The sequence below is a fragment of the Diceros bicornis genome, chromosome 13, assembly GCF_020826845.1.
Source record: "Diceros bicornis minor isolate mBicDic1 chromosome 13, mDicBic1.mat.cur, whole genome shotgun sequence".
Taxonomy (NCBI): domain Eukaryota; kingdom Metazoa; phylum Chordata; class Mammalia; order Perissodactyla; family Rhinocerotidae; genus Diceros; species Diceros bicornis.
This window is the reverse complement of record NC_080752.1, coordinates 46,558,716-46,585,178: the sequence shown is the minus strand read 5'-3', so window position 1 is coordinate 46,585,178 and position 26,463 is coordinate 46,558,716. Positions and strand designations below refer to the sequence as shown.

At 56.4% G+C, this 26,463-nt stretch overlaps 1 protein-coding gene across 3 annotated transcripts in view; it reads left to right on the top strand.

Annotated features, from left to right (window-relative positions):
* Positions 1 to 26,172, top strand: part of COL16A1 (collagen type XVI alpha 1 chain) — a 50,303-nt gene extending 24,131 nt beyond the window's left edge. For 2 of the 3 annotated variants that reach the window (XM_058553505.1, XM_058553503.1), the window contains 29 exons: positions 3,206 to 3,259; positions 3,468 to 3,500; positions 5,580 to 5,696; positions 5,783 to 5,824; positions 5,918 to 6,004; positions 6,833 to 6,877; positions 7,801 to 7,845; positions 9,589 to 9,642; positions 10,233 to 10,286; positions 10,821 to 10,874; positions 12,433 to 12,477; positions 12,593 to 12,646; positions 12,970 to 13,005; positions 13,348 to 13,410; positions 15,515 to 15,586; positions 15,790 to 15,843; positions 16,474 to 16,518; positions 16,735 to 16,779; positions 17,098 to 17,151; positions 17,600 to 17,653; positions 19,739 to 19,789; positions 20,137 to 20,226; positions 21,737 to 21,772; positions 22,380 to 22,424; positions 23,359 to 23,547; positions 23,906 to 23,972; positions 24,702 to 24,878; positions 25,025 to 25,102; positions 25,823 to 26,172. In XM_058553505.1, the coding sequence (XP_058409488.1) occupies positions 3,206 to 3,259; positions 3,468 to 3,500; positions 5,580 to 5,696; positions 5,783 to 5,824; positions 5,918 to 6,004; positions 6,833 to 6,877; positions 7,801 to 7,845; positions 9,589 to 9,642; positions 10,233 to 10,286; positions 10,821 to 10,874; positions 12,433 to 12,477; positions 12,593 to 12,646; positions 12,970 to 13,005; positions 13,348 to 13,410; positions 15,515 to 15,586; positions 15,790 to 15,843; positions 16,474 to 16,518; positions 16,735 to 16,779; positions 17,098 to 17,151; positions 17,600 to 17,653; positions 19,739 to 19,789; positions 20,137 to 20,226; positions 21,737 to 21,772; positions 22,380 to 22,424; positions 23,359 to 23,547; positions 23,906 to 23,972; positions 24,702 to 24,878; positions 25,025 to 25,102; positions 25,823 to 26,025 (2,043 nt within the window). In that variant the 3' untranslated portion in view covers positions 26,026 to 26,172. The remainder of the gene's footprint in view (positions 1 to 3,205; positions 3,260 to 3,467; positions 3,501 to 5,579; positions 5,697 to 5,782; positions 5,825 to 5,917; positions 6,005 to 6,832; positions 6,878 to 7,800; positions 7,846 to 9,588; positions 9,643 to 10,232; positions 10,287 to 10,820; positions 10,875 to 12,432; positions 12,478 to 12,592; positions 12,647 to 12,969; positions 13,006 to 13,347; positions 13,411 to 15,514; positions 15,587 to 15,789; positions 15,844 to 16,473; positions 16,519 to 16,734; positions 16,780 to 17,097; positions 17,152 to 17,599; positions 17,654 to 19,738; positions 19,790 to 20,136; positions 20,227 to 21,736; positions 21,773 to 22,379; positions 22,425 to 23,358; positions 23,548 to 23,905; positions 23,973 to 24,701; positions 24,879 to 25,024; positions 25,103 to 25,822) is intronic. The other variant, XM_058553504.1, reaches the window with a different exon arrangement.
* Positions 26,173 to 26,463: the final 291 nt, after the last annotated feature.

Genomic DNA, 26,463 nt, shown 5'->3' with positions numbered 1-26,463 from the left:
CGTTTTTCGAGGAATGTCCTATTGAGGGCTAGCCCAGGCACCCCACTGACACCCGTGCCAAGCTCAGGCCTTGGTCAGCTGTCAGGCACCCAGAATCTGGGTCAGATAAAAATCCTCTACAGCAGTACAGAGCTCCACTGTTTTGGAGCAGCGTTCCACATTATTCATGCAACAAAAATTTTTACACATCTGCTATTTTCCAGGCACTGTTTTAGGTGCTGGTGAGATAGCAGTGGACACAAATAAAAATCCCTGTCCTCTTTGCATTCTAGTAGGAGAGACAGACAATAAGCAAGATAAATAAATAAAATATAGTATGCTAGAAAGTCATACATCCTAAAGAGAAAGATAAAGCAGGGTGTGGAGATGAAAAATTGGAGGAGGGCAGGGAAGATATTTGAGAAAAGGGTTGAAAAGAAGGTGACATTTGAATCAAGACTTAAAGGAAATGAGTAGTGAGCTTGTGAGGGAGCATATTCCTGACAGCGAGAGCAGCAGGTGCAAATGGCCAGGGGTGGGAATGTGGCCGCGAGTTTGGGGGATAGTGAGGAGGCCAGAGATAGAGAGGGGAGCGCAGGAGGAAATGAGATCCACGTGCTATTGTGGTTGCAGTGTGCGCTGCAAAGCCAGGCGGCCTGACTTTGAATCCCAGCTCTGCTGTGTGCTAGCTGTGTGGTGCTAGGCAAGTTACTTACCCTCTCTGTGGCTCAGTTCTTTCATCTGTTAAGGGGAGGTAATTACAGCACCCGTCTCACCGGGTTTTTGTGAATATTAAGTTAATGCATGCAAATTGTATAGAACCCTGCCTGGCACATGGTAAATGCTTAGAAGGCGTTAGCCATCATTAGGACGATGACTATTATTATTTTACGCCCATTTTCTCCTTCATTTGAGCCTTACATCAACTGCAGTAAGAGGGTGGTGTTATCCCTATGTCACAGCTGGGCAAACTGAGGCTCTGAGAGCTGAAGCATCTTGTCTGAGGTCATCCAGATAGGAATTGGCAGCTCTAGACTGGGGTTTCCCTACGCAGAAGGCTTTCTTCCCCCCTCTTCTGCCTTTCAGGACAGTTTTCCAATGGTTTGCATGCCAGGCCACATTTCCCAGAGGTCCCAGGAGGCACAGACAGTGGCTTCTGTATGTCTGGCTCCCAGTTCCTGGAAGAGTGATTCCATCTGAAGGAGCAGAGCAGAATCACATGGAAGCTTTTTACAAACTAGTCCCCCTGGCCTGACGATTTTATACACCCTCCCCCCACTGCCACCTGGGCTGAGAATCTGCTCTGGGGAGCCCCCGTGCTGGTGGGAGTCTCTTCCGGGATCTTAATTCTCTGTCTCCTCGAGAGCTCAGAACAGAGCCAACTCTGGTCCCCCATGGGCCAGCCACACGTGTACCAAGAGTCCGGGCTTCCTGCTGCACTGCCAGGAGGCAGGACTCTGTCTGCAGGGGGCTTGCAGTTTGCTTGGGGAAGCGTGAGAGTCATTTCAAAGTGACCCATTAACAAGCACATGCTGATATAGTGTGAACCCTGCCAAAACACACTGGGGAATGAGGCAGAAAAGAGTGACTGCCGAGTCTGGTCCTGGGCACCAGAGTCCTCATCTGGTGCCAGTGCCGGAGACCAAGCCGAGGCTGCTGCTAACGGTCCCGGCCCCGTGCCAGGCAGGGTGCACATCCTCCGCGCCAGGTCATCTCTTGCAGTTCTTTCAAGGAAGGGAGGACCCAGCAGCTACTCTCTTCAGGCGCAGAAACAGGCTCAGATATTCAGCCCTTACTTGCCGGAGTAATATAATCTCGTGTAATCCTCATCCATTTCACAGAAGAGGAAACTGAGGCACAGCGGTTAAGAAATGTGCCCGAGGCTAGATAGCTAGCAGATAGTGAGTTGGTAGCTCTTCACTTCTACAGAACGACAGATGGGATATTTAATTCTGTGAGGAAAATCAGGCAAAGAAAATCACCAAGTATCAGGCTTGAATTAACACCCAGGCAATGGATTGTGGAGCAGGGGGTGAGTAATAATTTAGGGGCATAATTATAAGGAACACATTCAATATATTTTCCCCGGGCCAGTCGCTGTTCTAAGCACTTTACCTTGTTAACTCATTTAGGACGCAGAATGAAGCCGGCAGGGTGACAGCGTGTGGGGGTGCAGAAGGGGCGTGGGGAGGCTGACTCCAGGTGGGGGAAGGTGGTGTGTTCTGTTGCTGGGAGCTGGGACTTGAAGGGAGGCCGGCTCTCAGAGCGGGCCAAGGAAATCCCGTGTGGGGAGAGCAGGGTGAGCAGCCATGCGTTCACTGAATACGTATTTAATGTGTGCCTCCTCCGTGTGGGGCACCGGGGATTTAAAATGGAGCATACTCCCTACCTCCATGGAGTATTTAATATGCAAATATGCATTGTGAGTCTGCAAGGGGACCAGAGAGTCTGGGGGGGCAAAGACTTACCGTGAGCATCCCGCAAGCCAGGCTCTGTACCAAGCTCCTTACAGCCATGATCTCCTTTAAGCCTCACCATAGGCTATCCTTGTTTTACAGATAAGGAAACTGAGGCACAGAGATTTTTTTCCCCCAAGTAACCTGCCATCATTTATGCAGGTAGTCAGGATTTGCTCCTAGATAGGTATGACTCCCAAGCCTCCACCTTGCTGTCTACACACCTTGCTGTGTACGTGAATGTTCTGGGAGTGTCTTTTGAGGGGTGATGCTGAACTAGTGGTTAAGAGAGGAGTCGGAATCTAGTGGTCCTCGCTCTGAATCTCACCTCTGTGCCTGGCTCATCCTATGACCTTTGGCAAGTTACATACCCTCTCTGCATTTTTTGTTCTGTTTTTAAGGTGAAGATAACAATGCCTCACTCACCAAGATAACTGTGATGATTAAATGAGAGAATAAGAAAAGTACTTAGCGCAGAAAGAAACCATAGTTACTTACTATACAGAAGACCCTCTGCCCAATTTCTGACCCTCCCCATAACATGTGGGGAAAAACTCTCTGTCTAACCGGTTTTGGGGGTCACCCTTCTGGGCCTCCTCAGCTTTCCCTACAAACGGTCTAGAGATTTTGAGCTAAAAATAGGTGTCAGCCTTGTGCCAGCCAGGGCTCTCAGCTCTGCGGGATGAGGGGGGAGGCAGTGGGGCTGGTGAGTGACCTGCGGGCTAGAGAGAGGAGTCCACTCACTCGTGTCTGTCTCTCCTTGGCCGCAGGGAGTGCCTGGGAACAATGGCTTGCCAGGAGAGCCTGGGCTAACTGCAGAACTGGTAGGTACCTGCCAGCCCCTCCCTGCCTTTCCCAGGGCTCAGCTTGCCATTTCAGCTCCCTTAGCTGGAGTGGGGGTCCCTCTCCCCTCCCTCTTCTGAGGCTGGGAGAAACCTGGGTGGCATGTGGCTTCCTAAGGCTCCACTGGATGCTGTAAGTCTGCATCCCCCTTGCCCTCCTCTGTCTGAGCCCTCTGTCTGTCTCTTGCAGGGATCCTTACCCATTGAACAGCACCTCCTGAAGGTAAGAGGGTAAAGGGAGGGAATAGGAACTGGCGGGGGTGTCCCCTGAAGGGAGTGTCGTAAGCACTCAGCCGCGTGGCCCCGCAGAGGGAGCTGCAGATGGAGCTCTTGGTGGGAATATGCGTTCTAAGCATCTGTCTAAGAAGGCCCAGCACAGTGCCAGCTGATAGCAGACCCTCACTGTTTGCTGAATGAGTGAAGGAATCCTGCGAAGGTACCCATGTGGTGGATGCTGTCAGCAGTTCCAACCCTGAAGCCTGCCCGCGGCAGCCGCCAGTGAGGCCTAGCACCACCTAGGTCACACCGGGGCAGGGCCCAGCAGCTGCCAAAGCAGAGTGGGGAGGGCAAAAGTGCATTGTAGGGTCTCAGGTAGGGGGCTGCAGAGGGTATGTTCTATGATGAAACTGGGTGAGGGCCTGGAAGAAGGCTTCAGCCGTCCTCTGGTTAATCCAGAAAGAACCCAGAGAGGACATGGGATTTGCAACGAAGGAGACTTGGGGCCTGCTAAGAGAGTTGGCCTGTGCCAGGGCCTGCCGATGAGGACTGTGGCCTGGTCTGGCTTCCCAAGGTGGGCGTGAAGAGTGACACAGTCCTTACTTGCTCAGTCACCTCTAGAGTTGAGACCTGGACTCTTCTGTCCTCCAGCTCAGCATCCTCTGGGGTCCCTCCCATGCCTTGGCCACCAAAGCCCCCCTGTCCTAGTCACCCCTGTCTAGCACTGGCTAGTCAGTGCCCTGGACCTCCCACTACCCCAGTGGGTGCTGGTCAGGACAGAGCATAGACATGCCTGCCCCGCCCCTGCTCTGGACAGCAGACATCTCCAGAAGCAGCCTGAGGTCTGGTTAACCTGCTGGCAGCAGTTACAGGTTGGATCACAGTGGAATGTGGCAATGAAACCTCAGCTCTCCTCCCCTAGGCTTCTGGCAATCCGAGCTTTCCCCAAGTCCTGCCCCTGGACAAGTGATGTGCGACTCCACACGCAGAATTTGGCATTTCTCTGTGTAACGTTTCATCTGATGGTTTCTTAATCAAGTGCCCCACAGAAGGCCCCAAACAGGAATGTGTGGTCTGGAGTAGGGGTCAGATGGTGCCCCAGGGGGTGCTGACCAGGAGCCCCAGCCACCACATACGCCCACAGCCTGGAGGAAGCCTCCAGGCTCCCCCTTACCTTAGACAAGGACGCTGTCTCTGTGAGCGTCAGCTTTCTCATCTCCAGAACGCCTATAAGACGACCTGTCTCGCTGCACTGTCAGGATTGAATGTGATAATGTGCAAAGGCCTGTTATGACGGCTGGCATCGTGGATGCCGAGTGAATGGCAACCATTATCACTGGGCTTCGCGGTAAACAGTGAAGGTAGGGCAGGGGCTCCTGCCTAGGGGTCCACAGACTTCCCCCATGGACAGACTCCAGGCTCCCGAGTCCTCTGGAATTGTAGTCCAGTTTTCACTAGTGGGTTTTATTTTTCTGGGAAAAGGACTCAGCGCTTCCACCCAACTCTCAGAGGGGTCTGTGACCCAAAGAGGTTAAGACCTCCAGGTAAGAGGAGGGCTTTCTTGTCGGGAAGACTGTTCAGGCCCAGTGAACTGGGAGTCTGTGCGATTAGGGTCTACCGGGGAACAGAGGGCAGGCCCCATCCCAGAGGATGTCTGCAAACGTCCCGGCTCCCCCTGCGGCTGCTGCCTTTGCTCCCTTGGGCAGAGAAGCTGGTGTTTGGAGCCAGCCTTTTTGGCCTAAATCCCCATGGCGGGTCCTCGCAGTGGGTGCAGGTTGCAGGAACAGCCGGGACAGATGGTCCCTCCACAGGCCCCTCCGCCTCCTCCCACACGCCTGTCTGGAAAGTGGCTTTGGCTTGTCCCTACCAGAGCTGCTTCCTGGAGAAAACTCAAAGCCAGTATTGGGATGGGGTCCCCTGAGGATGGAGCGGAGGTGCTGTGGGCATGTGGCAGGGGAAGAGAGAGTGTGGGTGGAAGACTGCCGTGCAGGGCGCCCCTGGCTGAGTTCAGAGTGGGGTTCTCCCATCTGGCCCAGCCTGGCCTTCTCAGACCCAAGACCCGCTGCCCTCCCCTTTCTCTCCTCAGAGCATCTGCGGGGACTGTGTCCAGAGGCAGATGGCCCACCCAGTGGCCCTCCTGGAAAAAGGAGAGAAGGGAGACCAGGGCATCCCGGGCGTGCCAGGATTTGACAGCTGTGCCCGGGTAGGAGGCTGGGCTCAGGGGCAGCCTGGGTGCAGGGAGAGCTCCCCGCTGCCTCACCTGACAGAGCCTCTCCTTGTCTTCCACAGTGCTTTGCAGAGCGGGAGCTCCAGAGAGCTGAGGAGGCCCGGGTGAGTGGGCCCTCGCCTCCTCTTCGCCCCCTGCCCTGAGCCATACAGGAGGGGCCCTAGCTGCTCACTCTCACCATCCCCATCCCACTCTAGGGAGACAACAGTGAGGGAGACCCAGACTGTGTTGGGAGCCCCGGCCGGCCCGGTCCTCCGGGATTGCCCGGCCAGAGAGGAGAAGAGGTAAGACCAGGGGCCAGGCCCTTATCCAGGCAGGGCCCCAAGGGGGCTGGTGTTTCCACCTAAGTGGCAGTCCCCACCTCAGTTCCTGAGGGCAGTTTCATTCCTGCCAAATGTCCTCTTGGGCCCTCTGGTGGCTCCCTGTCTCTTGGGAGTCCTTCAGAGGCCTCGAGGCCTCAGGTCACCTGGCTTCTCTTACTGCTCTGACCTCATCGGCTCTCCTGGCGCACTGACCTCCTCGCTGCTCTCCATCCATGGGACACTCTTCCTCCCCCGGCCTCGCTGCTTCCTCTGCCTGCAGCTCTTCTCCAGGGCTCGCTCCTTCACCCCTTCAGCCCTCTGCTCAAATACCACCTTCCCAGGGAGCCCTTCCCTGACCACCCTCTCTGATTGAACCCCCACCCCAACCCTAGAACCCCCAGTCCCGCTCGCTGCATCCACTCATCACCCTCTGAATACTGTGTATGTCCTTCAGTTAGGAACGTTCCACAGGTGTCTCCTGAGCACCATGTGCCGGCCCCTGTTCTGCCTGTTGCTGTCCACCTCTCCCCTAGAGTGTAAGGGCCACAAGGCAGGCATTTTCATGTTTTCTTTATTGCTGTGTCCCCAGCACCTGGACGAGTGCCTGGTACATAATAGCTGCTCACTAAATGTTTGCTTGGTGATCAAATGAACTGAATAAAGGTTTAACGTGAGCTTTCACATCACGCCTGCTTGACATCAGCCGCCCTCTGTTGACTCTGGCTGCGGTGAGCCGGGAGGAAGGCTGCTAGACCCTGGGGCTCTCTGGGGCCGGAGCCTCTTCATCCATTCTCTTGGCTTCTTTTGCAGGGTCCACCTGGCATGAGGGGCTCCCCGGGTCCTCCAGGCCCTATTGTAAGTATCTTTGGTTTCCTGGTCCACTTGAGAAGCTTGCAAAGGCATCATAATGCTCAGACATCAGTCTGCTGCCTTGTCTCCAGGAAGCTGGGCAGGGCAGAAAGAGGGAACTTCCACTGCCCTCTCTTTTCCCTCGTCAGAGCATCTGCGGGGACTGTGGACTCCCACCACCGAATCCCCTGGAACTGGCCTGCTCCCCATCGCTCTGTCTGTGATGCTGCTTAGGGACGCATCCTTATTTCCCCATCCACATCCTTGCTGGGTTTTGCACGGTGGGCCCGGGCTGCCCTGGGCAGGGGGCCTAGGCTTCTGGCTCATGGTCCTGGCAGCCAGGGAGGCGTGTGGCAGCCTGGCCAGATCTCTCCCTGCCCCTGTGACACCAGTCCCTACAGGAGCCAGGAGCTAAGGTGGAGCTGCCCTCCATTGCTCTGTAGTACCATCTCTAGGACAAGCCTACAAAGGCCAGACCAGGGACGTCTACCCTGGAGTCCTCTGTGGTGTTGATATGGCAGGAAAGTAGAAGTGACTAGAAAAGACGGGAAGAACCGAACATGCTTTCTTTGGAGGAAAAAATGGCTGGTGGGAGCCATCTTAGAACCAGGGAGCCACCCACCTGGGGGCATATGGAGGTCAGGTAACAGGCACAAAGAGCTTCCCCTCCAGCAAGGGCATTCAGTTAGACTGGGGAAGACTCGGGAAGGGCTGTTTGACTGTTTCGCATCTCTGCTGATGGCAGAGCCATTCTTCCTGGAACCAAGGGGAGGAGCAGACATCTTCTGGGCCAAGATTTGCAATGAATCTCTTTTTCCAGCTGCCTTGAAAACATTCCCATGATCTCCTCTCCCACGACCCCCCAGCCCCAGACTGTGCCCCAGGGTGACCGTGCTTGTGAGATGTGACCTGCCTGTTTCTCCCACCAGGGCCCCCCAGGTTTTCCTGGTGCTGTTGGCTCCCCCGGATTGCCTGTAAGAACCTAGCACTGCTCGACCTCCCCTCCCCCCGCCAGCCAGGTCTCTGTGGCTTTTGCTTGTCTCCCTCCCAGTTGTGCCCTCGCCTCCCTCCTCCGTGTTTGTCATTGTCCCCCTGCAGGCACCGTAGCTAACGACACAGGTTCCCTGAAGTCCCAGCAGCTTGGACATCCTCCCAGTCTCTGACTTCTTTCCATTTTCCCATCTCCCTCTTCTCCTGCTTTCTTTCTCTCATCTTCTCTCTTCTCCCCACTTCCGTTTCCTTTTTCTCTCCCACAATCGCACGTCACCCCCACTAAGTCCTCCAGGGCTATTTTACCTTCTTATTTTAAGCTGGTGCCTCTAGGGGTCTCTTTATCCCTCCCTTCTCCCTTCTGCCTCCTGCTTCTCCCACCTTTGGTGTTGACTGAAGATTTGCTGAAAGTAGTTCTTGGGACCCTGCCAGGCACCTGGCACAGAGCCCAGCAGAGATGCTAAAGCTTTAGGGCTTCACATTGCAGGCTGGCACAGGTTTGCTGCCCTGCTGCTTGGCAGGGCTGTCCAGAGGCACCCCAGGAATTGGGAGGCGGCCATGCTCGCACCCTTCCCATCGTCCTAGAGGAAACTCTCAGCTTCCTCCTCTTCCTTTCCTCTTCCTTGGCTCCAGTCCCAGTCTGCTCCAAGGCTGGGCATGTGATGCCAGCCAGTTGGGTTTCTGGGTGTCGTGGGGCCTTGGCCCTCTGTGCCCCGCATCTTAGCCTGCTCCTTCTGCCAGGTGTCGTTAATTGCTCTGCCTTCATCATCATCACAGTGTGTTTCAATCATCGCCATCCTCACTGTTGCTCCCTCCTGGGTCACGGAAACTAACCTCCTGTTTGTCAGATTTCGTGTTCCTGGGGCCTGGCTCCTCTCCTCCCAGGCCTGGTGATGGAGGCTCAGGGAGCAGGGCCCCTCCTTGTCACAGCCCCATCTGTCCCCACGTCCTCATCCTGGCCGGACCTTGTCTGTTTCTGCTTGCTTGGGTGAAGGGGCCATCTGTCCGTCTAGCCATCTGTCTTGTGTTATGGAAAGGTTTGGGCGCCGTCTCTTGAGGGCACGAGGGAGAAGGGGCAGACACGGCCCCTCAATGGCGTGGTGAATCTACAAAGGCCAGGGTGAGGAGTGAGGGGTGGGGGCTCTGGCTTTGATTGAAATTGATATTGCTTTCCACCCTAAAACGTGACAGGGACTGCTCTGGAGGGAGCCTTCCCATGTCTCTCCCCAGCCTCCCTGAAAGAAGGTGATTTTTGGCTGGGAGGGGGAGGGGCTTGGACAGGTAAGTGTTGGGTATCCAGTGATACATTCTGGTGAGAAGCATCACTCTAGGGATACCTCTCCTGACAGTTGTCCCTCGGGGAGCACACCTGTGTCACCCTCCTAAAGGTGCACCCCAGACAGTTACCAGTTGGGCACACCAATGACAGTCACCTGCCTGAGGAATACCCTCTGAGAGTCTTCCACCTGGAGGGCATATCTCTGTAGGTCCCTGTCTTGGGGGCTCTGCTTCTGAGAGGCACCCATATGTGCGAGTTTACATCTCTGACAGTTGCCCTTCTAGGGCACACCCTCTATGGTCACCTTGCTGGGGACACTAGGGGGGCCACCAGCAACCCCCACCTTTGCCTGGAACAGGAACAGAGGGCTGCTGGGCAGGGGGACGGAGTCAGGGACTGGGTGAGGACTGCCCTTCCCCGGCAGTTTCTCATGATTTTTCTCTCCAAGGGTCTTCAAGGAGAGCGAGGCCTCAGGGGCCCATCGGGAGAGAAAGGGGAACCGGTAAGAGGAGGCTGGCAGGGGATGGAGATGGATGCAGAGCCCTGGGGAGACAGAGTTTGGGCCCTCAGGGATGGCTGCCGAGTAGAAGATGGGAAGTGGACTCCTTCTTTTGAAACTCTCTGCCCCTCAGCCCTGATTCCCTCAGTATGGGGGTCTTCACACCTCCTCAGGATCAAAGGAGGCTGATCTCCATGTGCCCCTACTCCCTGTATGGGGCAAACACCCCTGTCCCCCAGCTTCCATCAGCGTCCCTGGGGGCTTTTCTCCCTCCCTCCCTCTTCCTGCAGCATCCAGCAGGCCCCTTCCACTCCCCTCCCTGGTCCTCAGCCTCCCCTGCTCTGGACCTTCTCCTCTGGCTCAGCTCACAGGGTTCTGGTCAGGCTGGTGCTTGTCACCAGGCCTGTGGTCGTGGTCATGACTAAGGGAAACTGGGCCTTGGAGGAAAAGGTGGTGACTCTACTGGGGTGGATGGGCGGGCAGGTGCCTGCTGAGTGGCAGCTTCAGACCTTCTGGCTTTGGCCATCCTTTCCCAGGGAGAGGGGAACAGATATGTGGGGGGGATGGTCCATCATGTCTACCTTTCTTTTCAGGGTCCTCCAGGGCAACCTGGCTACCCAGGTGCCATGGGCCCCCCAGGACTGCCTGTGAGTAAGGGGACCTTGGCTCTGGAAGTACCAGAGCCTTGGGGTGGTGGTCAGGACAGGACCAGGCTTGGACATCCCTCAGCGGGCTCCCTTCTTTCCAAGCATTTCGGCCCGTGCCTCTGCCAGGCTGTCCATGCAGAGCCTCCGCTGTAAGCTCCCTGGGTAGTGTGGCTTTGGGGGACCCACTGCAGTCACTGCACGTCAAGGGCCAGACTCTTAGACCACCCTGAGAGCCCCAGACCCCGCAAGGACTGAGAGCTGCCTCTGTGGGGGCTGAGAGAGCTGGGAGGGGGACAGTGTGGAGGCGCCACCACCTGCAGGAGCCTGCTGGGTGAGTGTGTCCCTGCTTTCCACTGAGGGCCACAGTGGCGGGTGGGGAGCAGCCCAGCTCTCTCCTCCCCAGCGCTCGTCCTCGGCGCCATCTGCCTCTAAGTGCCAGTGTGTGTGTGGCGGCTGCAGTCTCCACCCCTCGCGTTAAGGCTGTGACAGGTGGGCCACGGGGCCAACTCTGCTCTCTCTTTGCTCGCTTGTCAGGGCATCAAGGGGGAGCGTGGCTACGTTGGGGCCCCAGGAGAGAAGGGAGAATCGGTGAGTCGCATCAGCACGGGGGCGGGAGGAAGGGCTTCAAAGGAGCTGGTCCCTGCCCCATCACCTCCACTCCCGCAGACTGGAGATTTTCCCAGCAGCCTGTGAAGGGAGAGACATGACCCCTGCTTCCCTGCCCCCTGAGTTGCTCCAGCTGCGTCTCGAGCAGTCAGCGCGGTGGTTGCGGTGGAGGTGGAAGCTGTGAGGAGAATCCCAGCGGGTTTCGTGGAGACTGGCTGGTGGGGGTGCCAAGGGGAAGGGGGGCCGAGAGTCAGTAGGCAGCAGAATCTCCTCCTTTTCCCCCATGGAGGCAAGTGGGCGGGGGCGGGCCCGCGAGAGCCGGGCCTGGGACTCCAGACCCAGATCGCCCCTGGCCTGTGCCCAGCAAGGCCAGAGCTGGCCTTCGCAGAGCCGGGGTGTGCCAGGTGTGCTGAGCACAGGAGCTGGGCTGTTATCAGGTGAGGACACTGAAGCTCACCCAGGGTTCCACAGCTCATTAGTGAGTTAGGGTGGAACCTGCGCTTGAAGTCCCTTTGTGACAAACCTTCCAAACCTTATAGTCTTACCTTCCCCTCACACCTGTCAGTGAGGCCCCGGTGGGATGCAGCAAACCCTGTTGCGCATTTTTTCAATAAAAAATGTCTCCCATGGGCCTGCTGGGTGCCAAGCTCCGTTCTGAGGATGCTGTGGTGAATAGAACATTCTTGTACCCCTTGCCCTCATGGAGCTCACATTCCAGTGGGGGAGGCAGATTACAGATAATAAACAAATATATATAAATTGTGAGAGATAAGACCGATGGAGAAAATACAGTGGGATAAGAGGCTGGAGCAGTGGAGTGGTGTGCAGGACACTATTACAGGGGTCAAGGAGACCTCTCTGAGGAGGTGGCATTTGAGCTGAGACCTGAATAGGGCTGGGGAGGCACATGGTTGTCTGTACTGGGGAATCTGGGAGGGAGAAGCCATGCATGGGGGCACCTCAGGAACAGATTTGAGCCATCTAATGATTTGGTAAGGTTTCAAGAGACCTAGAAAGGGTGGGGGAATGGTGGGCATTCTGAGTAGAGGGGACAGCTGTGCAAAGGCCCAGGGGTATGGATGTATAGAGTGTGTTCAGGGAATAGCAGTCTGACCAAGCAAGGCAGAAGATAAGAAAGGGAGAGGGAAGTGAAGCGGGAAGGGTGGTTGGTACCAGATTATAGGATGCCTCAAAACCCAGCATTGGTGGAAAGTGTGCACCTCATTCAATTGGCACAGGGGAGCCGTGGAAGTTTCTGGAGCAAGAGAGTGTTACAATCAGAGCTATGTTGATGAAGAGAAGGTGGCAGCCAGTTGCCAGCTGGAGGAGTGAGCCAGGAGGTGGCAGGACTAGTTAAGGGGCTGCGTCGGTAGTTCAAGCAAGAGAAGGGAGGCCTGAGCAGAGTAGGGGGAGGAATCCTGCCGGCTTAGAGGGCCTCCCACCATGTCCCCTGCCTCTGCTCTGTGCCCCTCCCCTGCCCCATCTCCTGATCTTCTGCCTCCCCCAGTCAGTGACTGATTTTGCTCCTTTGTGTCCCCAGGGTCCCCCAGGATCCGAAGGCCTCCCCGGTCCCCCAGGCCCAGCGGTGAGTGAGGGAGTGACAGGGAGATGTGGACATTGGGACCTCTGGTCCTGGTCCTGCCCTGGGGTCTGAGGGCAGGAAGATTGGGTTCCAGCTGCGTTGTTCTCTGTGGTGACAGGGTCCCCGAGGAGAACGAGGACCCCAAGGAAACTCGGGTGAGAAGGGTGACCAGGTGAGTGGCGACAGAGACCTGGTTGGCCGTCCTGACCACAGTGGATGGCCGGGGGGAGGCAGGGAAGGGGCTGGGTCCTCTCCTTGGTGGTCACCCTCCTGTGTGGAGGGGTGGCAGCTCTAGCCTCCCAGCCTCCACCCATCCTTGAGCTGTGACCTTCCACCTCATGCCTAGAGCCTCATCTGCCAGCCATCTTGGGCAGAGGGGAGGGCAAGGCCACGTGGCTTGAGGCGGCCTCAGCCTCACCCTGTTACTCTTTCCACTTGGGCAGCCAGGCAGGAGAGGGGGCAGCACAGCAAACTGTCCCTTGCTTCTTCCCCTAGGGATTTCAAGGCCAGCCAGGCTTTCCAGGCCCTCCGGTGAGTGAACACAAAGCCAGTTCTGTCTGATGCGATCCCTTGTGGGAGGGGCAGGCCTGACCAGGCCAGGCTGGGCAAGGAGGGGCCTGGGGAGGGGAGGCGAGGCAAGAGGCACGGGGGGAACGCCCTGGGTGGCCAGGCCTGATTCCAGGAGCCGGGACCTGGAGAGCAGGGCCTCCTGGGTGGTCCCCAGCCCAGCAGGCCAGCCAGACTTAACGCTCCTGGCTGGTGTTTCTAGGAAGTCAAAATGCATCCCATTAGCAAGTAAAGCAGGAGGAAGAAGGAAGGGGAGCTCCCGCTCCAGCCCCCCTTTCATACCCACCTTCTCCTTTATTGATGTAGGGTCCCCCTGGATTCCCAGGCAAAGCTGGAGCACCTGGGCCACCCGGCCCCCAAGCGGAGAAGGTGAGCAGGACCCCAAGTTGGCCACAGTCGCAGACCTGAGCCAGGCAGGTCCCATGCCCCTGGCCCACCCCCCCGCATCAGGCCTTTGGAAATTCAGGCACTGACTCAGTTACATCAAGGGCGGGGAAAGAGACCCCCAGGATGGGCCCAGCAACTGCCGTAGGGCAACAGGGCCAGGGAGGACCAGTGGGCCCCTAGGGATGGCAGCTGGGCCCAGGATGCCCGCCGGCCTCTGTGCAGCTGAGGGGCTCACCTGTTGGGAGAGGTGGGTGGGGAGGAGGCAGAGGGGTGTAGCGAGACTAGAGTGCGACAGGCCAGCCCAGGCCAGCTTCATCTCCTTGAGGGGAGGGCGAGGAGCTGAGGGACAGAGGGAAGCCCGTGGAGACTGGGAAGCCGGGACGCCCTGTGGCAGGAGGAGCTCTGGGCGTTTGACAACACAGGAAAGGGCCTCCCGGGCAGCTGTGCTCAGGTGGTCCCCAAGGACCCAGAGAGGGCAGGCAAGGCCTGTGACCTGGTGACAGGGTGGGAAGGAGCAGCAGTCTTGGCTTGATAAACTTTGCAGACTAGCTCTGCCCTGCTTGTCTCAGCCCAACCTCTGGGCCCCCCAAATATGATGGGTAGGTGGTGTAAGAGGCCCTAAGATTAACTTCTGAGCTTGGGATAGGGGGAGATCATGGCCCAGAGGGTGGGGCAGGAGGCCTACAGCCTCGAGGGTGCCTCTTTCCTCTGGATGCACACAGCACAGCCTCTCAGAGCTGGAAGGGATTATAGAAGCATCATCATGGTCTAACTTCTCACTGTTTAGGTGAGGAAACTGAGGCCTAGAGAGGTCAGGGGCCTCCCAGGGGCATACAGCAAGTTAGCAGTAGAGCTGAGACTTCCCGCTTTGCCTGGGAGAGCCCCCAGGGCCCTTGCTGCCTCCCAGAGCCAGTGCCTATCAGCCATGGTTGAGGCAGTGGTGGGTGCCACCTCTCTTCGCTTCTCGGTGGGCACGCCAGGTGGCAGCCCCTGCCAGAACCCTCTGTGCTGGCTCTATACCCCGGTGCTGCCTGTTCTCCTTGGGCCTGTAGTTGCAGAGAATCCCAAACCTCTGGCCAGTGGTTCTCCATCCCCACTCCCTGTGGGGCTGACATTTCCTGGGGCTGTGCTGACCCCTCCTGGTAGCTGGTTGCATTGCAATACCACCCAGGACTCTTTCCCTCTCTGTGGGGTCTCTAGCTGGAACCCTTCCCCTCGGCTACCCCCACAGCCACTGCTCCAGGGCAGCCACCGTCTCCCCACTGGGGAATGCGGCAGCCCTCCTCACTAATCTGCCTGCCTCCTCCCCCCTTTTCTAGTAGACATTCTAATTCACTCATCTGTTCTCATCATTCCCTTGCTTTGAACCATCAGTGGCTCCCCAGTGCCTGTAGCAGCGGTTTTCAGATTTTATTTTGTAGTCCCTGAGCCTTTTCATCACACAGAAGCTCATGTAAACCCTCGATCTATAAAACAGATGCAAGTGGAGCTGTTCTGGCTAAGGAAAGGGTAGGGGTCCTGGAATCCCACCCTCTGGGCCCCACTTCATGCTCCCGTCTCCGAGGCTCTTCAAGGGCTCTGAGAAGTACAGTGTGAAAACCACTGGTCTGTTTGATAAACTCTAGCATGGTGTTCAGAGCCCACCCCAACCAGGCCTCCTCTCCCACCCTGCCCATCACAGGGGCTCCCCACATACCCTGGCTAGGCCAGGCACGTGACCACTGCCAAATCTTGATCCTTCTCTGGACTTCCCTCTGGCGTGCCCTTCTCTCCTCCTCCATCCGCCCAAATCCCAGACAGCCTTCAGAGTCCAGCATCTGGTGACTCTTTTTCTGTGACACTTTCCCTGACCCCGGCCCGGTGAGCCGCTCCCTCCTCTGAACTCCCACAGCCCCTTATTCACACAGAACACGTGGACTGTTGCGTTGCCTTCAACTGTGGTGTGTGGAATGTATCCAGTTAGGCTTCTGATGGGGTTAGAAGCCAGCTGTCCTGACCTCTGATAGTCACCAGAACCTCTGGCCCAGGGCCTCATCTTAAAGGGCGGGGAAGGCCCTGCTGACTTTGTTGGGGGGCTTACTTCCAGGGCAGCGAAGGGATGCGAGGCCCAACAGGCATGCCTGGTCCCCCTGGGCCACTAGGATCTCCTGGGATCCAGGTGAGTGTGTGCCCTCTTAGCCTGACAGGTGTGTGGGGGGTGTGTGTGTGTGCATGTATGTGCATGCGTGGGTGTGCTTGTGGCTGTGTTTGCTAGGGGTGGGAGTTGGGTGTGGGGTAGAGAAGGTGGAGGGGCTGGGTCAGGTCCCCGGCCCCCCAGGGCTCCAGCGCAGGCTTGCGCAAATGCCTTTTTCCCGTTTTCAGGGCCCCGCTGGCCTGGATGGTCTGGATGGGAAGGACGGCAAACCTGGCTTGAGGGTGAGATGATGGGCCCGGGAGGGCATCCCCTTCCTTCTCCTTCCTTCTCCAAAGTCAAGGGAACCCCCCCACCTCTGTCAGCAAGTGCCCACGGCTTCCCTCAGTCTGGCTCTGATCATATCCCACCTCCTTGATGGCCCCAGAGCCCCTTGGTTTCTCAGTTGTCCTGGTAGCCTTAGCAAGGTTGGATGACCTGGGCCTCACCATGCACGACAGTGAAGGGAGTAAATTTATAGCCAGAAACTCAGGCAACTAAAGAAACTAGGCTGGTGTCAGGAAGAACAGGCTGCAGACATGGAAGGACATGAGCGGCCCTGGCTCCTTGGGTCTGATTTTCTTGGGGAATCTAAGTGGGATGGAACATGGCAAAGGGCAGAGCATCAAAGCCAACCCCCTTCTGTCCCCAAAAGAAGGAAAACTGAGGTTTGGAGAGGGCCTGGGATTCACTCAGCGTTCTCGCAGGCAGCCAGGCTGAGCCCAGCTGGGAGTCTTCCCTCTGCCCCCACGTGACATTCCCTCCATCCTGGGATGGCTGGGGGAGGGGCTGGAGAAAGGCGAAGACAGTGGTGAATGAGTCGGGTACAAGCTGGACAAAGCTCCTGTCTCAGTGCCGCTGGTCTCTCTCCCTAGGGGGACCCTGGTCCTGCTGGCCCGCCCGGACTCATGGGCCCCCCGGTAAGTTGAACTGCAGGAAGGAGCGGGGAGCTCGGCAGTCCCAAAGCTGAGCAGGTGCAGGTTCTGCCCTGGTGGGTGGAGCAGCTCAAATCCAGGTCCCCTGTGGACCATGCTGTGACTTTGGATGGTTTGACTTGTTTCGCCTGAGGCAGGAGGAGTGGGAAGTGGACTCTGGTTGAGGCGAGGGATGTGGCAGCTCCCTGCTTTCTCTTCCAGGGCTTCAAGGGAAAAACAGGACATCCCGGCCTTCCAGGGCCAAAGGTAAGAGCCTGGTGACATCTGCTAAGCAGGTTTTCTTGGTGCTCCTTGAGGCCTGACCCCAGGCAGACGTGGCAGCCTACCTGGAGTGGATGTGCCACCTGACCCTTGGCTGAGATGCCATCTCAGCCTCCAAGCCTCCTGAGGCCACCAGTGCTGGGTAGCCTGGCTCAGGGCTTCGCCGTCTACCAGCCTGGGGACATCAGAGGGCTGCTGGCCAGAGCTGGGGCAGGTGGCAGGACCCCTCTGATGTGGGGTCAACTTGGGGTGCGGGAGCCAAGTGGAGGTCTGGGGAGCTCCGGTTGCCTCTCTCTCTTGCAGGGTGACTGTGGAAAGCCAGGTCCCCCAGGCAGCAGTGGCCGGCCGGGAGCGGAGGTAAGGGCCTGGGGTCTGCACGTGTTGCCTGTAGACAGCCTTTGGGCTCTGCTGAGTCTGGGACGCAGCCACTTCCTCCTGCTCACTGGCAAAGTGGCTGCCCTCTCCTTGGCCTTCCGGGGGAGCTTTTGCCCAACCCTGCGCATCTTGACCTTCTTCCTCCTGTTAAGGGTTGTAACTGGTTCCCCTCCCTCCAGGCTATTGGGTCACTAACCTGAAAGGGCAGGGCCTGGCCTGCTCAGGCTTGGGGCTCTGCTTTCTCTCTCCACCAAGACTCGTGGGCGGGGCTGGTCCCCAGGCCCTGGAAGGCTTAGGCCTGGAGGCCAGGGCTCAGCTGGGCTCCTCTGACCATTGGTGTTCCCCCTGCCCTGCTCAGCCTTCTCCCACCTAACAGCCCGTCTGTGTAAGTCTGTTCTGTGTCATTTCTTCCTTTTTCTGGCTCCTGCAGGGTGAGCCTGGTGCCATGGGACCCCAGGGACGACCTGGCCCCCCTGGCCATGTTGTGAGTTAAACCGCTTTTTTCTCTGCCTCTGTGAGAGTTAGGATTCCACTGGGCCTGGGTGGTGGTGGACAGGCTGGTGATGACCTGAAAGAACTGGCCACAGGAGCAGCCACAGCCACGTGGAGCCATAAGGGGCTTTGGGCTCACCCAATCCAGTGGCTCCCAGGCTTTTCGCCATTTTCTTATATTCTGGGCACATTCAAGTTTACTTATCAAACAAAGATCATTCAGTTATTCAACAATTGTGGGGCACCTGTTCTGTGCCAGGCGCTGTTCCAAGCACTGGGCTATGGCAGTGAGTGAGACAGACAAGCCCCTGATCCCAGAGCTTCCATGCAGGCACAACAAACAAAGAATTAATGTGAAAGCATCAGGCAGTGATGTGATGTCACAGGGAGGGACTGGGAGGTGACTTTAGAGGAACCTTTACTGGAGACGTGGCGTTTGAGCTGAGGCCTGAATGATAAGAAGGAGCCAGCTGGGGTGGGGTGGGGGGCAGCTGATGCAAAGAGCCTGAGGCAGGGAGGGGCTTGGTGTGTTTGGGGAACCCCAAGGTCAGTGTGGGAATGGGAAAGCTGAGCTTAGAGAGGACGTAATGCAGATAGATGGTGGAGGACCTTGGAGGCGTGGTCGGGAGGGGGGGACGGTGGGCACATGGAAGCAGAGATATCGACCAGGAGACATTTGCAGCAGTGGAGGATGGTGGTGGGGGAGCAGGGGAGCAGTGGACACACCCGGCATGTGTTTGGAGGTAGAGGGGGCGGGAGGTGTAGAAAGAGAAGAATCAAGGGTGACTCCTGCATTTGGCTTGAGCAACTGGGTAAGTGGGTGGCGTATTTACTGAGATAAGGTCCCTTGGAGAGGATATTTCTTCAGCAATAATGGATTTCCCGTCTCCTTTCCTCATCAGTAACGTAGACAACTGCCATGGGTGCCTTTGATCAGTGTGATGCGCTGAGCTGGTGGGGTTCCAGAGAAGCGAATACGCTGGCATTTTATTGCAGACGTGTTGTGACTGGCTGTACAATTTCCAGGAGGCTTTTGGAAATGTTAAAAATAGTTCATGGCCAATAAAAGGAACTCTTGGGCCCTCTTCACTATTTTTATGGATCTCAGGGGGTCCAGAGGTCCTGAATTGGGGACCCCAGGTCTAGCCCAGTCCCCCCTCGTGTTACAGATGAAAGGAGTCATACACTCTGAATTGTGTCCCCACTGCAGGCTCATTGAGGGGCTGGGGATGAGGGCGGCGCAGGGTTCTTCTCACCTCTGTCCGTCCAGCCCAGCCCTCTGCTCTGTGCCAGTCCCCATGCTGGACATTCCTGCCCCAGGAGACTTGAGATGACTAGAACGGAGTCCATGCCTCCGGAACTTTCCATCTGGGAGTGTGGAGGAAAGTGCTCTGAGAGAGACCTATGTGCCCTGGGGTTCAGAGAAGGTGTGGCTCTGACCAGGGAGGTGACTTTGGAGCTGTGCCTCAGAGGGGCGGATGTGAAGAGATAGGGGAGGGCTTTCAGACACAGCCCAGCCCAGGTGGGGCGGGAGCACTGCTGCGTGTTAGTCTCATTGCCCTCCGGTAGGGGAGCCACGGGAGACCAGGGAGGCCTGGGCACCGGCTGGGAGCTGGAAGCTTATCCTGTGGACGCTGGGGTTGGTGCTGAGCCCCCCGGCCCTTTCCCCATGCTGCATGCAGAGCCCTAGCTCCCCATCTTTGCTCCTCCCACAGAACAGAAGGAAGGGGGGGCCTCAGAAGAAACCCAAGCCCACATAGTTAACTCCTGTGGGCCTTTGGCCTCTGCACTTGGCTCTGGTTATAGCTCTCAGGCCATCCCCTCAGCACAGTCCCAGGTGTACCACTTGGCATGTGGCAGGCATGAGGGTCCTGTGCACTCAGGGACGCCAGGCCTCAGCTCTGGCACAGATCTTCTGGCAGAAGTGCCACTGCGAGACCGGAAGAGAAGGAGGATTTAGGGAAGAGAACGGAGCTGCCGAAGTTTAGGGCTAGATCCTGCTGTTGGTCCCTCGCTGCCTCCCAGGGGCCTTATTACCGGAGCCTCTTTCCATCCCACTGACTGCATCTCTCTTTAGGGGCCACCGGGGCCTCCAGGCCAGCCAGGCCCAGCTGGGATCTCTGCAGTGGTAAGTGACATGCTCCCTTCATCCATCCCTCCCGGGAGGTTGGCCCTGCTCTGTGTGGGCTCCTTTCAGAGGGAGCCGGGGGATGGAGAACATCCTCCTGCTTCCCTGGCATCGGCCTCTTCTGCCTCCAGAGATCTCCACAACCAGCATATGGTGAAGGCCTTCAGAGAGGACTAGAGGCCATTCCGGGGCCCTGCCCCAAGTTCAGGCAGCGCCACCTCCTCCTGTGGGGCCTGGGGGTGGGGGCCATGGGCCCTGGTATGCGATGGGTTATCTGCCTCTGGCTGTGTGTGGGTTCACTTTTCCCTCTCCCCTGCGCTCTCCCCATCCCCCTTCGTTTTCTCTAGGGCCTCAAAGGAGACCGAGGAGCCACTGGAGAAAGGGGCCTTTTAGGCCTTCCAGGCCAGCCTGGCCCACCTGGACACCCTGGCCCCCCGGTAAGACCCTACATCTTACGGCACAGCCCTGGGGTACAGGGCCAGCTGGCTTGGAGCACAGCACTGCACATGTGGGGTCTCCAGGGAAGGAGAGGCTGTTGGGTGGAACATGGTAGCATGGGGCTTGTGCCTGAGGATCACGTCATATTTGGAAGAAAAGACAAGCTCTGTAAGCCAGCACTGTGCCAACTGTACACCAGGCCACTGCCTCTGACCACGTGCCAGCTCCCCTCATGCAGGGCCCTCCACTAGATGTCAGACAGGCGAGACCGGGCCCTGTTCTGCCCCGCCCCCTCCCCAGGGGAGCTCGTTGGTGACCACAGAAACTCTGTAAATGTCAGGAACCATAACTGCAGTGCCGTTGCCGTAGCCCCCTCAGCAACTCAGAAACCGCTCCTTGGTCTCAGCTAGTGTTGAACGCTAAGAGCTATAATATATGGGTCACGGACCACGTGCTGAATGGTCCACTAAGTGCTTGACATTTTGTCACTTAATCTATACCACGACCCTATTTAGTTGGTTGGATTGTCCCCATTTGACAGAGGAAACCAAAGCTCAGTAAGGTTAAGTAGGTGGCCCAGAGTCACACAGCTAGTGAGTGGAAGAGCCTGGCTGATTCTAGAACTCGTGTCCTTAGCCAGTCTGCAGTACTGCCTCTGTCAGAGGTTCCAGACAGGTGAACCACATCAGGTGAAGCTGACTGCCGGTCTCAGGGATGAAAAGTCTGCTGGGCAGCTGAGGCAGGAACCTAGGTCTCCTAAACCCCAGCTCAGGGTGCTTTCCACCAAAGCAGACTTTGTTCTGAAAGCAGTAGGAATGACCCTGGGGCTGGTGGCCTGGAATGGGGTGGATGACTCCAGCCAGTACAGGGGTGAGCGGTGGGCCCATCTGCCAGGAAGGCTAAGTCTCGCCTCTCATTCACTCTGATTTCTGCCATGGTACCTGGGCAGGCAGGTCCCTCCAACCCTCTACCTTCCCTGCCTACGGGCTCAGGAGCCTCCAGGGTCCCTGGATGAATCTGCCCGTTGCCTTGCAGTCCCAGATTCCTCTTGCCCGGCATCCCACCAGAAGTGGGCTGGGCCCAGGAGCAGCCTCTCCTGTCCTGGGGAGGGAGTAGGCTCAGGCTCGCCCTGGCCCATCTGGGGACCTCATTGACTTCAGAGGTTCACAGTTCATGCCTTCATTCAGCAAACATTTAACATGCACTCAGAGCTAGGGAGTGTGTGAGATGCTGGGGTCTCAAGCAAGGAGCAAGGCAGGCACAGTCTGCTCTTCCCTCGTAGAGCTCAGTCAGGGAGGTGGCCAGGAGCTGTCAGTGTGGGGCCCTGGGACCAGGCCGGAGTCAGGGATGGGGGCCTAAGTTTCCATGGCTTGTGCCCAGAGTGTTGGCGTGGGGGATCGTGGCTCCTTGGTGGAACAGGGGGCTGGGCATGCCTGGTGGGCAAGGTGAGGTGCTTGACATGACGCTGGGTTGGCATTCATCGTATCTCCATTGCTCTCTACTCCCCAGGGTGAACCTGGAGCGGATGGTGCAGCTGGAAAAGAGGTACCGATGTGCTGGGCTTCTCCTTTTCCACTTGGGGATGCTTCTTTTTGCTCCTCCCTTGCCCTGACCCCTCTTTGTCCATTCAGCTAATGTTCCCTGTATGCACAGACTAGCTCTGGACAGATGTACAGGAAATTACTAGTCCCTGGGGAGAGGAATTGGGGACTAGCGGACAGGGATGAGAGCGAGACTCGTTTTTCACTAATTTTTTTTACCATGTACCTGGTGAGAAAGAGATGATGACGATGATGATGATGATGATGATAAAAAATTCCAAACAAACGTTTCCTTGGCACCAGCTCTTGCCAGGCCCTCCAGTATGCCACAGACTAGCCCTTTCATTCTGACTTCTCACTTCTTTTTGCCTGTGACAAGAGACCTGACCAACATGATCACACAAGGCCATGCTCTAGGGACATCATTCTCCCTTCCAGCTGTCAACCCCTCCGCTGGCAGGGAGGCTGTCGCTCTTTCTCACACAGAGCCCAGCTGGACACAGCCTGGGGGCCTGGGGCTGTGGAAGGTGGTCCTTTCACTGGCACCTACTTCCCCAGGACAGCTCAGAGATGCTGCCTAGACTTGACCTCTGACTTTTGCCTTCCTCTAGGGACCCCCTGGAAAACAGGGACTCTATGGACCTCCTGGTCCAAAGGTGAGTGGGCACTGGCTGGGTTTGAGAGGGGAAGCTCATGAGTTGGTTAAGCCCAGCTCCGAACAATGACTTTAGCCATGGAGGGGAGACAAAAGAAGGCCACTGGGCAGGGAAAAAAGTGGGCAGAATGTGGAGTAATCTCATCTCTGAAAATTCACATGGGGCTGTTTCAGGGTTCTTAGCTATGGTTGGGAGAATGGAAATCTCCAGTTCATTCACTCATTGATTGATTGACTTATTCATTCATTCATTCATTGATGCAAGCATCTGCCTGATCTTGTTTCCATTTCCAGGCCCTCTGTCCTAGCCTTGGGTAAACAGAGGTCCCTGAACAATCAGTGCTTACTTAGTCCAGTCACATTTACCCTAGAGCATGGCAAGTCCAGAAGAAGGTTAGACATAGCACTGTGGGATCAGAGATAGGGAGCCCTCATCTCCGCCTAGGGAGTCAGGGAGGCTGCACAAAGAATAGGAACGTTTCAGCTGAGGAGGAGGAGTGTCCGGGGTAGAGAGGAGGGGAAGGGCATTCCAGGCAGGGAGGCCTAACACAGCATGGCCGAATCAGAGAATTATAACCAGTGAGGTCTGGTTGGAGACCTCCTTGCAGGGAGCTGAGGCTGGAGAAGATGTGATCAGGACCACATCATGAATGGTCTTGAATGCCTGGCCAAGGAATTAGGTCTCTATCCTGAGGGCATTTGGGAACCATCAGAATTTCTAAGCAGAGAGTAACACCATGAGAGCTGTCTTCTAGAAGGACCGCTCTGGGGGGCAGTGAGGCAGGGCATCCTGTCAGGATGCTGTCGCCGTAGTCCAAAGGGAAATGCTGGGGGTGTGGTGGGGGAACGGAGAGGAAGGGGCAGATTGCTGAGACATCATGAGGTAGACTTGGCAGTACTTGGCAATGCTAGACTGTGACTTCCTGTCCTTGTAGGGTGATCCAGGACCTTCAGGAGAGAAGGGCCAGGCCGGAGAGAAGGGAAGAGCTGGCATGCCTGGTGGGCCCGGCAAGAGTGGCTCCATGGGGCCTGTGGGGCCCCCGGGTCCTGCAGGAGAGAGAGGCCACCCTGGATCTCCGGGGCCTGCGGGGAGCCCTGGATTGCCTGGGGTGCCTGGCTCCATGGTAAGGGGTGGGGGCTGGCAGCCATGGGCACAGTCCCACAGAGCAGGCATGAGGGGTGCAGCACAGACCGTTTTAGAAGCTCCTGCTGACATTCTGTGGGAAAGAGCATGACCCCCATATGGGTGGTTCTTAATTGTATATGGGAGGTTGGGGGACTTGGGGATCCTTTCTCCAGAAAAATGCACTTATGCACAAAATCTTTTGTACCATTTCAGGGGGGTTAGGACTTTAAGTATCTGTGGGAGGCTCCTGGGACATTTACCCCTCTCCCCATCCTTTATTTCCGTAAAGTCTATTCCCAGGGGAAAGCACCAGGCTTGGAAGTATAATTGAGTCAGGTTTTATTCTCTTTCCTCAGGGAGACATGATGAATTATGATGAAATCAAGAGGTTCATCAGACAAGAGATCATTAAAATGTTTGATGGTAATTGGCAGCCGGCTGGGTGGCAGTGGGGGCCACTTGCCCTGCCCAGCTGCTTCCGCGCCCCGCCCTGGCCTTCTTTTCCTTAAAGCTTAGTATCCTCCCCCACCTCACCCGCCCCCTCACTTACAGGCATATGTTCAGTTATACTTCAGACCTTCCTTGTCACCTGCTCTTTCAGAAATGAAATGATTCCCTCCTGCCCTCCCAGAGCCCCCACTGGAGCAAAGGAGACAGACAAGAAAATTGATATCAAATGAGTCTGCATGGAGCGAGCTCTAAATCGAGGGGCGAGCAGCAGCCGTAAGATGGCTGGTGTGGTTTCAGTTTAGGCTTTCTTCCTGTCGTTTGTTCATCCAGCAGTGATATGCTAGGGACTGGGGGAAGCAGGGACCCTGTGCTGAAGGCGCTAGACATCTTGCTTGGGGAGCAGACCTTGAATGCCAAGCAAGGAGTCTGGTCTTTATTCTGAAGCCAGTGGTGAACTAATGAAGGGTGCTGGAGAAGAGAGAGGCCATAATCAGATCTGTGCTTCAGAAAGATCACTGTGGAAAGCAATGTGGAGGCGAGGACACATGAGACCACTTAGGAGATCAACCCCCATGTTCCTTGCTCTGATGTCCCTCTGAAGAAAGGCTGTTTCAGACTTCAAGCTGGCGGCCTGTCTGCAGCATCTACAGTCATTCTGAGTCCCTGGGCCACGCTGTGACTTGTCCCTGTCCTTTCTTACAGAGAGGATGGCTTACTACACCTCCAGGATGCAGTTCCCCATGGAGATGGCGGCAGCTCCGGGACGACCAGGGCCCCCAGGGAAGGACGGTGCTCCGGGCCGGCCAGGCGCTCCAGGATCTCCTGGGCTCCCTGGTCAGATTGGCAGAGAAGGACGGCAGGGCTTGCCAGGAGTGAGAGGTAGCTCTTTGGGGCAAACATGAGCATTGCATGAGGTCTGTTGTGAATATGATATTTGTGTGTATGTGTGTGTTTCAAATAATCTGACTGGGCTTGTCATTTTCTGCTCCAGGATAGGACTTCTTATTTTATTTCTTTTGTCTCAGGATTGCCCGGTACCAAAGGTGAAAAGGGGGACATTGGTATTGGCATCGCAGGAGAAAATGGTCTCCCCGGTCCCCCAGGTAGGAAAAGCCAACATGTGAGACCATGAATCTAGAGTAGCAGAGACCTCCTTTCTTTATGTTCCTTCAATAACTTAGTTGTGTAGACCCTCAAATAACTACAGGCCTATCAACCAACACTTATAGTAATGCCGCTGTGTGCAAGACACTCTCCTAGGGCATGTGGGGAGGCAGGCCAGTGGAAGACTCAGGGCCTGCCCTCAAGTCCTAAACTGGGCTAGCATGACGCCGTGGACAAAAGCAGAACGTGGTGGGGCCAGCGAATGTGAGTTCAGGTCCTGCTCTGCATCTCACTGGCTGTATGACCTTGACAAGGTCACTTAAGCCAGGCTATGTAGCCTAAAAGAGAATGACCAAAGCCTGATGGCCTCGGTCTAAGACCCAGCTTCACTGCTTACCACATGTGCGACCTCTCTGAGCCCACGTCCTCGTCTCCAAAATGAGATTAGTTCCTTTCCCACATAATTGTTGTGACGAGTCAATGAATAATGCATAAAAAGCACTTGCCTTGTGCCTGGCACAGGGTGGCTCTCAGTAACACTAGCCAGTAGTATTGTTATTGTCAAATTAATGTAAGGATCAGATCAGGTCTTCATGAAGACATGTTGTAACCTGAGAGACAGTCATCAAATGTCAGGTATTCTTTACTGTGACCGTTATTTCTTCCTTTCTTGTGATCTGGGTCTCCTGATTGTCCTCTTCTGACTCCTCCCTCCCTAGGTCCTCAGGGTCCTCCAGGGTATGGCAAGATGGGTGCAACGGGACCGATGGGCCAGCAAGGCATTCCTGGCATTCCTGGCCCCCCAGGCCCCATGGGCCAGCCAGGCAAGGCTGGCCACTGTAGCCCATCTGACTGCTTTGGGGCCATGCCAATGGAGGAGCAGTACCCACCCATGAAAAACATGAAGGGGCCTTTTGGCTGAAATCACCATCTCCGTTAGATGAAGGACTCCACTGGGCACAAATGGCTAAACCTTACAGGACTCTGTGATGGGTTGTGAATGTTTGTTTTTTTTTTAATTGCAATTAATATTTTTTTATCAATAAATAAATAAACAAAACTATCTGTAATCCTACTTCCAGGGGGTTTGTCTGAGGCTGCAGCTGCATCTCCCTGTCATCTTCCTTTTGTCATTTGGTCCCTGGGTCAAGAAAGGGCATTTCCCTCGTTGTCTGTGGTCACCCAGTGGAGTTGTGGGATGCTGCTGTATAGGGTGCCCCCAGCTCAGCTCCCCTCTCCAGATGCTTCGGAGTCATCCTTTAGTCCTCTGGACCTTGTGTCCTGTCCTTCATGGCACAGTGTCAGAGAAGGGGCATCACTTCAGCCTCTCCCCACATATGGGCCAAAAGCAGGTTTGAAG